Consider the following 11,889-nt stretch of genomic DNA (forward strand, 5'->3'; position numbering starts at 1 on the left):
CAGGCGAAATAGTCTCAAAAAGCCCAGCACTGTGGAAAAGTTCTTATTTTTAATTTTAAAAAATTGGACACATCAACAAGCGGAGCTGAGGCTTGAAACACCAATCCTCTGACTGAAAGTCAGATATTCTAACCACTGACCCACAGTCACATCACAACCCTCTCCCAATTTGTTTCGAGTTTTGATTTTGACCCCGCCAATATATCATAAAGATAGACACAATATTAATAAGTTAATAATTGATGTATTGGCGTCACAAACATAATTTATTCCATTTAAAGCTTCACACACCAAAGCCATGGTGTCGTTATGATCACTGTGCCTGTTTTACATCTATTGTCCACTTGGTGGCGCAGTAGATCAAATGAAGCTCCATGAAGCTTCGGTACATGAGCGAACCAATTGGATGGAAAGCTTCAATGCTTCAGGAAGCTTCATCTCGCCATCACTACTGTATGTAACTGTATGTAACAGATATACTGTATGTAACTGTTCTAACAGATGTACTGTATGTAACTGTATGTAACTGTTCTAACAGATGTACTGTATGTAACTGTATGTAACAGATATACTGTATGTAACTGTATGTAACAGATACTGTATATAACTGTTGTAACAAATATACTGTATGTAACTGTTCTAACAGATATACTGTATGTAACTGTTCTAACTGATATACTGTATGTAACTGTTCTAACAGATATACTGTATGTAACTGTTCCAGATATATTGTATGTAACTGTATGTAACTGTTCTAACAGATATACTGTATGTAACTGTTCCAACAGATATACTGTATGTAACTGTTCCAACAGATATACTGTATGTAACTGTTCCAACAGATATACTGTATGTAACTGTTCTAACAGATATATTGTATGTAACTGTTCTAACAGATATACTGTATGTAACTGTATGTAACAGACATACTGTATGTAACTGTTCTAACAGATATATTGTATGTAACTGTTCTAACAGATATACTGTATGTAACTGTTCTAACAGATATATTGTATGTAACTGTATGTAACAGATATACTGTATGTAACTGTTCTAACAGATATATTGTATGTAACTGTTCTAACAGATATATTGTATGTAACTGTTCTAACAGATATACTGTATGTAACTGTATGTAACAGATATACTGTATGTAACTGTATGTAACAGATATACTGTATGTAACTGTTCCAACAGATATACTGTATGTAACAGATATACTGTATGTAACTGTATGTAACAGATATACTGTATGTAACTGTTCCAACAGATATACTGTATGTAACTGTTCCAACAGATATACTGTATGTAACTGTTCCAACAGTCCCAACCAACGGCCCGACAGTGAGCACACAGAGGTGAGCGTGGAAGGAAGAGTGTCTGATCAGCGGGAGATTAAAACCAGAACATCATTGGTTCTATGTCCTGAGCATTGTGGTATTGGTGAGCTCAAAGCATATTACAAGAAATACCCACCCAGCCACAGCTCGTCACCCTGCTGCGACCTGGCAGGCGTTACACAAGTCCTCCACATCGGAGTATTGTTTTGTCTTTTTTATGCATATTTTCTTATGTAGCATAACTGGACAACACTGTTTCAGTACAACCCTGTTGTGCCATGTATTAAACATCTAAGCTCCCCTGAACTAAAGCCGTTGTGTACCAAGGAGCACATTTTTTTGGACTACACCATTACTGGCTAATTTAATAATCGATCACAACATTTTAACTCACTCCATTTTTACTCAATGCCATTAATTCATTCAATTGACACAATTAGGGAAATCCTTTCCATTTAATTAAAACCTATTTCACTTGCTTTGGATAATGTCATACAAATGCTCTCAAGTACAAGTTAAGTGTCAGTCGTCCACTGAAGAATGGCGACAGGTGGAAGATACAGAGGAACAAAATACTTCAAAGTACTACATATTTTAAATACAAAACAATGGCAAATGGAAACCCTTTTGATTACATTCTTTTAACAAATATTTTTAGAAAAGTTTTGCATTGCAAATGTTGCCAAGACAAGCCAATGAATTAATCCTCAAAGGTCGGAGCACACTAGTGCTAAAATCACATGTAAAATAAGTTTTAAAAAAAACAAACAGGTGAAACAGAAGTTTAAAAACAACATCACCGAGATCATTGACCATGAAATATATCCGCCCCAAACGTTCAAATGTTTTTAGGTCATATATATATAAAAAAAAGGGAATAATAATAATAATAATTATAAAAAATGATGTCTACAGATGCAGTTTGTTAATGTTTAAAAAGGTCCCTACACACACGCACACACACACATTCCAGATTTAAAAGGGAGTTTGCAGGAGCAGGCTGATGCAGAATTGAGTAGTGGTCGAAGCACAAACAAGGGAGACCTTGATTTCCTGCTGTTCCAAAGCCAAGAGTCCTGGACTGTCGCCACTCATCTAAATTACAAACATAATAAATTCTGAGCCCATTAATCTGGTGAAAAACTACAATACATGTGCGAGTTCAGTTGTACAGTTCTGCAGTGACTCTACACGCGTCTGCTTCAGAGTCCTTCACGGTCACTCCATACTGTCGGGGTCTGCCTGGGACATGTAGGCGTCCAGCTCGGCGTCCAGGTGACCTTTGGTCTTCGACATGTAGGCGTCCAGCTGGTTGTCTAGTTGTTCACGGGTCACACCTTGTCCGGCAACGCCTCGGCCTCGTCCGCGGCCACGCCCACCTCGGCCAGCAAAACCAGCACGTCCACGCAGCCCACCACGGCCTGTCCAGTAATGATCAAGAGCCGACAATTAAACTCAATGTCTATTGAAGGGAAGTACAATTTGCCCCACTAGTAAGTAAAAGCACTGACCTCTGGCTGCTACTCCTCGCGCCGCTCCTCTGGACAGAGCTCCTCCTCTGCCAGGAGGTCCTCCGCGGTTGCGGCCTCCTCTACGCATCGCCAGACGGCCAGCAGAGCCACGGCCTCGCATGGGTCCACCGGTAGAAAGTACTCGCTTCCCTGTGCAACACAAAGACAAAACGCCGCTCAATGCAAACCCAGGACCAACGGTAAATACCATGAGCCGAGTTCAGATACTGTGACGGCTGTGGATGCACACCTCTCAGGGACAGGGCTCCCCTCATCACTCCTCCTCTGGCTCGGCCCCGGAGGCCGCCCCTGGTCATCCCTCGCATCCCCCCTCTACCGACGACAGCTCCTCCACGCATCAGACTCCCGATAGGCCGGCCCAGCCTGGCCTGGATGTTGCTCTTCCCCAGGCGCTGCTTCAGGCTCTGACACAATTTATTCACAGATGCAATGATGGCAAAACGAAATCAGACAAACGAGGCGGGCAATTCTGAGGAAAGGTCCTACGCGTGGTGGTTACAGGTTCAAACGACAGCAGAAACCAGAGGACAGACGCTCAGAACTCTGTAGATACATGACTAAAACTGTGTACGCATTAACACTGGCATATGCAGACATTTCATTACACCCAATTCTTATTTATAAATCGTAATCATCACAAGCCTCGTTTCCACTCCCACAGTTTGCCATAAACGGATGTTCAAACAACGTTGGTATATCAAAACTTCACTCGCTCATTAGGCCGGTCTATGCTGGCTGTGACTTTGTCCTTTTGTGGCGTACTCGACTTCGAACCTCATGGACATGTTCAGAGTGCATAATTCATCAATATCCAACCACACAACTAAACAATTGTTATGGTAAGAAAAGTCAAACTGTTATTTCTATTTTATTAAACAAGAATTAATCAATTTTGAGTCACTAGGTAGCATAAAAACCCATAGCAGCTGAATAGTCACATATAATATGAAATGGTTTCACCAGACCAATTTCTGTATTTTTCCACTCAGTAACTACCGGGTGACGCTAGGAGCCGTCCGGACATGAGGTAAAGCTGCAGTTTAGCTGAGCTGATGTTGTTTAACTGGGATTGGCACACCTGAGACCAGTTATGTCCCTGGCTGATATTGTATTTAGTAAATCAAGAGGTTAGAAAAGGAAGTGGAAAGATGCCACTCAAGAGTCCCATGATAACTGCCATGTCATGGTGGAATGAGCTCCCCATTGACAGCAGAAAGTCTCTACATATTCCACCGTGAACTAAAAACACTTCTTTTTCAACTATACCTTCAATAAAGAAAGTAGCACCGTAGTAGCCCTTACTTATACCACTTTCTTGATTCTTGTTGTTCCGAGTGTGTACTCATGGTTGAATGCACTTATTGTAAGTCACTTTGGATAAAAGCATCAGCTAATGTAATGTAATTAGCATAAACTTTTTCCTTCTTACTTCAGAGGGTTGAATAATCAAATGGAACCAAATTCCCATCCCTAATCTTAACATTACCGAGTAGTCTTTTCTCAAACGAGTAACTCTTGACAAAAACATAGCAACTGTGCAGGCCAGTCTACATCTTAAAACATGGCTCTCTGCAGTAAAAAGGTCCACTGAAACTCAGCTGGTCTGCTCGTTGCCCTCACCTGCTTGTGATTCAGCGCTGCTTGCACCGAGGGCCGGTTCTCCATCTGCTGGGCCAGGCGGCGATTGCGAGCACTGGCCAAATGCTGCTGTTGCATTGTGGCTCGCAGGCTCACCGCAGTGGGCTGCTTGTTCTTCAGCATGTTAGTGAAGCTTTGGAGTTGGGGAGGAAAAAGAGGGAGGAAGTAAAAGAGGGGGACAGGGGAGGAGGAAGCAGGGTTCCACGTCAAGTAAATGTCTCATAGAATGGATGAAGCCACACAGACTGTGGAGGCTCTTTGGTTATGCAAGACTTCTGTTTCACTTGATGGCACTCACGTTCTCTCTCAATGACATGACCATCCAGAATGATTTAAACTTGAATTTAGCATGTGTTTTTAAACAAGCACAAGAAGAAAGGCAAACTAAAAGAAAAACTCACAGTGACTGAGGGACAGAAGCAGAAAGAAGGTGACAGAAGAAGAGCGCAATGTGCCACTTACAGGCCTCCAGCTGCCTGGCTGGGGTGTCATCATGCGGCAGCAGCAGAGGCCCTGGACCTGAGAGGTGCCTAGCCACCCAGCCACTTACAGCATGGACCGTGACTTGTGGTTAAACCACGAAGAGACTCAGGGATGGAGATGTGAGTCGGGGGATGGGAGCTCTTTGTCACGTCCAAGCTAGGACTGAGTATCAGGTCTTTTATAGACTTAGAGAAGAGAATGAATGACAGAACAGGAGGACAAAAAGGAGCATGTGCTTCACGTTCACTGGTATGAGAGGCAGACAGGATTAAGAGGTGCCCCATCGTCCTGGTTTAGTTTAAGCCTTCCTCTCCCCTTTGGAGGTGTATACTTGATGTATACTGTGCCGTTTAACAGGTAGCAGGCGTGCCAGGGCATTTGTAGGAAAGTGGTCTGGTCCGGCATAAGCCAACCAAGGCTTACCCAGCACGGCACTACCCTCTCCCCTCGTCTATACGTGTGCACTGCTCACACAAGGTATTGGGCCCGGGCCAGCCCCGTCTTCGCCATGGTACAATCACATTTACCTCCGCGGGTGCATCAAAAAACACGGCCGGAAGCAACAAAGTTGAGTGAGCAGTGCACACACTGGGGACAGCCAGAATAGCATCCATGTCGGATCCGGTTCCCCAACAGTAGCCTTCCGTAGGGAGCACAAGAACCTTCACGAGCCAAGGCTGGCCCTTGCATCTGGTGTCTAACTGCTGACAGGGTGCGTGGCGCCTCACCGCTCGTTCAGGGACACTTTGGTGGTACTTTTCAGCACAACTTTTTGGGAGGAGGGTGCGCTCATTTTGGCAGACTTTGCTTGCAGGCTTCTAGAAACAGACGGGACAGAAAATAAGAAGGAAAAGTAAGCAAGACTGCAATAACACGTGGTCATCAGTGAGACATTTGACGTCACGTTGCATTATATGTATGACAGAGTTATGTTAATTGTTGATCTTATGCATTGTGGGCTTTAACTAATGCACTAACAGGGTTGATTCTCACAGCTTCTTCCATTTTGGATACGGAAACTGTTTGAAATATCAGACTTTTCTCAGTTTCATCCGGGGCTAACCCCTGCTGTCACTGGTTGAAATGGAAAATTTTACTGTGCTGCGTTTGTGCTCCGTCGACGAAAGAACATCGCTCTTTAAAACTAAAATCTGATGGACTACATGTTTTTGTAGTACCAAAACCCAGAGAGAGTTTTCATCTCTGGAGAATGATCAGCTGATTGGATCAGTCACGAGTATCCCAGCTAAACTTAAATATATCTTTAATGTTTTAAGCTTATCAACTTCATTATTCTAATGAAGCAGTAGTTGGATCAAATAGCTCACCATGTGTAGGATAAAGGGAGAGAGACACAAACACGATTCAGATCTTTGAGGGTTAGTTATTAATATCCTTAGATTCAATAAGGAATTTAAAAGGGTTTCACATTCAATGAAACACTACTGAAACTGGCTATATGCGGTGTGATTATTACTGAAAATATACATAGTATTACGAATAAAATACTGAATGGTGTAGATACGTCCTTATTCTTCCCAAGAAGATTCCCAAATCCCAAGAAACTAGCTTAAGTTGGCTAACAAAAACAAGTTAAGTTAGCTGGGCAGACGTGGACTTCTTAGGAGCCCAATGTGTCAACTCCACATGCAATAAAGAAGCTCAACTACAATGCAAGTGCCTGTAATAATAATAATAATAATAATAATAATAATAATAATATTGGTTACTTACAGTGAATGATGCGTCGGTGGAGAAAAGCCTGGCCGCCAGCTAGCGTTAGCTTCAGTAGCTAACTGGTAACGTTACCGGCGCGCTGTGTCCGTATAGTCTTGTGTTGAAATATCTCATATAACACGCTACCTTCCTGGATGAGCGCTGTATGAAATGAACAAACTCTAGCTGGATCTGGGTCTTTCTCAGACTAATCACTAAATGCTGGGAACAAATTTTACAACGAGTCTCCCTAAAATGGTGCTGCTAGCTTAATTTACAGACCACCGTAAGAAAATGGAGAGGTCTGCAACGTCACGACTACGTCACGCAGCTTCCGGTCCGGCTGCAGTGTTGTTGGTTTACTAAAATGGCGACGGCGGCTGTAGTAGCGACTTCCTCCGGTAAAGATGCTATGGCCGAGGGGCTGCTGGACCTCCTGAAACCAGCTATCCAGCAGCTAGACCTGCACGTGCACTCAGTCAGGTAGACGTGGCTCCTTTCACCCTGAACTGACGGTTTTTAACCCGAGGCCGGGGTCACATTCCCCCGCTGTCATCCGCGCGCAGCCCCCTTACTGTCTCGTGACTGTCCATCCGGTGCTGTTTATGTTCTCATCATTGAGTTGTTAACGATTTCTATACATGTATTTGTCACGCCTTTATTGTTGAAGCTTTAAAATGTCCCATTTCTCATTATGTATTCAGCTTTTGTGTGTGGTCATTTATCAAAATGTAGCCTAGTTGTGTTTACAAATGATGATAAAAACTGAAGCTGCAGCTTCAGTTTTTATCATCATTTTATCATCAAGCTACACTTGAACCTATATAATGAGTGTATTTGGTTCTTTGGATAATCTGTCCTTCCGCTGGATTAATGGTATTCTTTTCTTCTTCACAGAGAAAGCCAGGTAGAATTAAGAGAACATATAGACAATCTGGCCACAGGTAATTCATTGCATATAATAGTCTCTATTAAATTGGGTATATATATTTCAAGAACAAAATTAGTTTTTAAAGATAAACGTATGAAGTACATAAATAACGTTTTTGTTAACCGTTGGATTGGTCATGTGTGTCTCTTAATGTACATTCTTTGCAGAGTTGTGCCGGATAAATGAACACCAGAAGGTGGCTCTAGACCTGGACCCGTATGTCAAGAAGCTGCTGAATGCCAGACGGAGAGTAGTACTAGTGAACAACATCCTGCAGAATGCTCAGGTCAGTGGGGCTTTTAATGCTGCACTAATCAATATGTCTGCAGAATGTGTCACTCGCAGTGACAAACCCAGAGATTTATACCGACTCTGTAGTCCCCCTCAGCTCTACATGCTTTTTTTAGCAACTTCAACTTCAAAAAAAGCAGAAGCAGAAAACAGCAGACAGACTGTTGTAGACGAGCTGGTGGAGCCTTTAGCAGCTAAAGAGACAGGTATCCCCCCCTCAGCAGCTGGTAGAGACCAAAACGAGAGTTACTTTACCAGAGTAAAAGAGAGTGAATATTGGACCTCCATTCAACAGGTGGACATAAAGACTCCACATGTTCGCCTGGCCTGTTCCACTGTTAATGAAGCTACTGTTACTGCTAAGATAAACACTGCAACCATTGCTAATACCTTTCCCACTATTAGTACTACAACTAAAACTTCCATTCCGGCATGTTTGTGATGTCTAATGTGACACACTAGGAAAAACAAACCCAGACATGCATCCTTGTCTACTGGCAATTGTAAAGGTGTATATTGTCTTTTTTTTTTAGCAGGTTTTCCCATGTTTAAAAAACCTGCATACACTTGCTAATTTAGGGGGTGGGGGGTTGTACTACTGTACTGCTACAACTCCTGCTAATAACTACTGCTATTACCCCTCAATGTTTAAAGTTTAAAAACAGAAAACAATATATGAAACAACCACATCACCGAAACGTTCTTTCCCCAGGAACGTCTGAGGCGACTCAACCACAATGTGGCCAAGGAGACGGCTCGACGGAAGACCATGCTGGAGGCTTCAGGAGTGTTCAGCTCGCGCTCGCCCAGTAAACCCTGAACCGCCTCCTGCTCTGGGAAATGTCTGACTCATCATTACTGGAAACTGAAACGCGAGGAGCACCAGTCTTCCTTTGATTTACTTAGCTGTTTGTCCAGTGACATGCTCACCTGCAATGCTTTGTCCGATGTTGTAATCAAAATAAAAATCCTGGCTGCAATCTGTTCAGCGTGAGGCAGCTGTGAAATGACAAAATCCAACAGAATCAGTGTTACAGTTTCACCAGATCATACATTTGTTCTACAGATACATTAACTACTTAAACCCACAGGTACAATGTTAATAATGGCCGCAGCCTGGGGTAATGTTGTAGACAAAAATAACAGATCCTTGTTTCGCTGCCGGAAGGTTTGTTGTTTTTAATAGTTTAGCTAAACCGGAGAACACCAACACCCCGTAGCACGCTCGTATTAAGATGACTATTATGCATACATAGCTTGATACCCAACAACATTGACACAGCCACAAACAATTAATTCCACTAAATTGTTTTTTGTTGAAACATCTCAAAACATTTACAATGCAAATAAAATGTATTTAGCATGCTCAGCATTCACAATTGGTCAAAGGAAATGACTGTCACCAAAAGAGTACTGGCACAAACTATAGGTGTGTTGTTTGTGTTTTACAACATGTGGGATGCTGTTTCTTTTGTGTTGTTGTTGCTGTTTTTTTTATTATCAAGAGCCGCATGGAGGACTTTACCCTTGAAACACAAGAGGACCACTAACTCAATATGTTTATCTTTCATTTTTTATGTAAATTAAAAATAATACAAACTATGTCATCAATAAAGCAACATTAAAAAACAAATGTACTTTCTTTTTGTGTTGATTTTTGCACTGGGGGAGCAGCGAGTAAAAGCGTGGCCCCTGTCCGGAGGAGGAGGCGGGGCCAGTTCTGGGTCTATCCATGGAGGCATGACTTACTTTGATACAACCTCTATACACCAGATGGACCTTCATGAGTTAATAGCGTTGGTTATAATGAAAGTTTCACAATTTTTTTATTTCAATAAAAAAAAAAACTCAATCACAAATTTTATTTGGACTGATTATAGTTGTCTCCAATCTGAAAATCTCAACTGGTCAGAAGATGTCTACTTTTGATAGTGTAATTAAGCAATATTGTCCTCCAGGAGAGCGCTATTGGTTCCCCAGCTGATGTGACAAGTCAACGTTGATGTTATTGTCACGAAACTGCTTCAGTGACGGCACTCCTGCTGTTATTTGAACCCAAACAACGGGTTTTCCTAAACCTATCAAAGTGGTTTTATAGCCTAAACCTAACTAAGTATTTCCAAATCTTCTCCTCAACCGAATTAAGTCGTTTTATTGACGAAACTGAATTAAGTTTGTTGCCTAAACCTAACTGAGTGTTCTGTGAAGACAGCATTGTGTTGAAAAGACCGTGCACGAGCAAAAATGGACACGCGTATAGGCTTTTGGGGAAAAATGCATGAAAAATGAGAAGTACCTTCTCGTAGATTACCATATGAACCATTGTATGAGGATATGTTGCATTGTTATCTGTATGACTGTTGAATAACAGCGGCCCAAGATCACATGTCATGGCAATCTGGATGTATAGGCACTGCATTCTTACGCTTGTATTTTAAGCTGTAAAATAAATTATAGTACTGCCCCGTGGCTCAACTCGCCATCTACTGTTTTAAATCAGCTCTGAACCGTGCGAGGCCAATACTGAGATAGAGTGGACAGGGTGGGACTTATCTATATCATGAAAGTATAGAAGAAAGTGAATGACCAACTCCTGCCTCAAAATCCATATCCTCTAACGGGCCGCTGCAGTCTACACGTCAAAGTGTCCTTTTGCTGTGAGTGTGCATGTGGATGTGCACGTGAGTGTGCATGTGGATGTGTAATGCTCCTGAGGAACAGGTGGCACCTTGTATGGGAGACTCTTCCACCAGGGTACTGAATGGGTTAATGCTGGCTTGTCTTGTAAAGTGCTTTGAGTGGGTGCTACCACGAGAAAAGCGCTATATAAATGCAGTCCAATTACCACCCCCATAGGTTTGGTTCCTAAAAAGACTAACAAGACACATATAACTATACTATAATCTCTTTCTGTGCTGACATACATTTGTATCACTGCTATGAATAATTTTAATGTCCCCTCTCTGGGGATGAATGTGGTTTGAACATATTTGCCACAGTTAGGGGGACCATGGCTCAATATTAAGGGGCCTACCCTTCTGTCTAGATTAGAACATCCCCTGGTTTAAATTAATCTTCGGTTAAACTGTGTCTGTTACAGGTCTAAGTTAAACTTCATTTAAACTGGTTCTGCAGGGTCTTATTTCCCCTTCCATTGAAAGTGCAGACATGTTCCACACACGTGAAAGCTTTGTTTAAAGCTCTGCTGACGGAAACATGTTGTAAAAGCAACACAAAGCAGAACGAGTGATATTAATCTGGTTTGATATTAGATGATGAAAAGTGTGGCAAACTGCTTGTGCTTTTTGGGGTTTTGTGTGATGTTATTGGCTGTTTCATTATTGTGCTAAACTGTTTCTTACATTACTCGTTTGTCAACGAGCTTTTGAAAATAAGGCAAAAGCTGAAATGTTCATTGTATCCCACAACATGAAGGTATTGGGCAGAATTCATAACACATTGATAATTTCTTGACAAGCAATGCTGTCCTGGAGGATAAGTGCTAGACCAAAGGCCACCATTCAATAGAAAGAGATCAAGAGGAAAGGAAGCATGACCTGACCTGACATGGCTTCATGGCGGAATTTGGAAGATTTGTTTAATTAAAGGTGTTTATTCATTTTTATTATCAGAAATAAACATTCACTCTGAATCACAGTCTGTGCTATTACTGAGCTATTACTAAACCTGAGGAAGTGGTCATGCTAAACGCATTGTTGGTCATACATGTGTACATTTTGAAAGACTGAACTCATACATTTGCTCCATTATCACCTGAATATGGAAGGTCACAGAATATAGCGTAGTGTTCTTGAGTAGGTTAACTGCCCATTATTGAGTGCTCAAGTAACAGTTGCAGTTCGTGTGTGTGTGCATGTGTGTGTGCGTGTGTGTGTGTGTGTGTGCGTGTGTGTGTGTGCGTGTGTGTGTGTGTGTGTGTGTGTTGGGGTGGGGGTGG

General features: G+C 42.1%; 2 protein-coding genes across 2 annotated transcripts; one reads left to right on the top strand and one right to left on the bottom strand.

Moving 5' to 3' along the window:
* Positions 1–1,729: 1,729 nt before the first annotated feature.
* On the bottom strand, positions 1,730–5,804 carry chtopa (chromatin target of PRMT1a). The gene is made up of 5 exons (XM_079231896.1): positions 5,722–5,804; positions 4,493–4,643; positions 3,102–3,276; positions 2,852–3,001; positions 1,730–2,761 (listed from the first exon to the last, which is right to left on the bottom strand). Exons 1-5 carry the CDS (start codon positions 5,784–5,786, stop codon positions 2,559–2,561), a joined length of 744 nt encoding a protein of 247 aa, XP_079088022.1. The 5' UTR covers positions 5,787–5,804; the 3' UTR covers positions 1,730–2,558.
* Positions 5,805–7,068: 1,264 nt separating this feature from the next.
* On the top strand, positions 7,069–9,552 carry snapin (SNAP associated protein). The gene is made up of 4 exons (XM_079232110.1): positions 7,069–7,192; positions 7,607–7,653; positions 7,808–7,926; positions 8,644–9,552. Exons 1-4 carry the CDS (start codon positions 7,077–7,079, stop codon positions 8,749–8,751), a joined length of 390 nt encoding a protein of 129 aa, XP_079088236.1. The 5' UTR covers positions 7,069–7,076; the 3' UTR covers positions 8,752–9,552.
* Positions 9,553–11,889: the final 2,337 nt, after the last annotated feature.

The sequence above is a fragment of the Taurulus bubalis genome, assembly GCF_910589615.1.
Source record: "Taurulus bubalis genome assembly, chromosome: 16".
NCBI lineage: Eukaryota > Metazoa > Chordata > Actinopteri > Perciformes > Cottidae > Taurulus > Taurulus bubalis.

What these genes read in the sequence shown, in the direction of transcription:
- snapin (XM_079232110.1), top strand. Translation starts at nt 7,077, where the DNA reads ATGGCGACGGCGGCTGTAGTAGCGACTTCCTCCGGTAAAGATGCTATG. An exon ending in CTGCACGTGCACTCAGTCAG is followed by an intron (nt 7,193 to 7,606) that starts GTAGACGTGGCT and finishes TCTTCTTCACAG; the next exon opens with AGAAAGCCAGGTAGAATTAA. An exon ending in ACATCCTGCAGAATGCTCAG is followed by an intron (nt 7,927 to 8,643) that starts GTCAGTGGGGCT and finishes TTCTTTCCCCAG; the next exon opens with GAACGTCTGAGGCGACTCAA.
- chtopa (XM_079231896.1), bottom strand. Translation starts at nt 5,786, where the DNA reads ATGAGCGCACCCTCCTCCCAAAAAGTTGTGCTGAAAAGTACCACCAAA. An exon ending in CAGCGCTGAATCACAAGCAG is followed by an intron (nt 3,277 to 4,492) that starts GTGAGGGCAACG and finishes AAATTGTGTCAG; the next exon opens with AGCCTGAAGCAGCGCCTGGG. An exon ending in GGGAGCCCTGTCCCTGAGAG is followed by an intron (nt 3,002 to 3,101) that starts GTGTGCATCCAC and finishes TGTGTTGCACAG; the next exon opens with GGAAGCGAGTACTTTCTACC.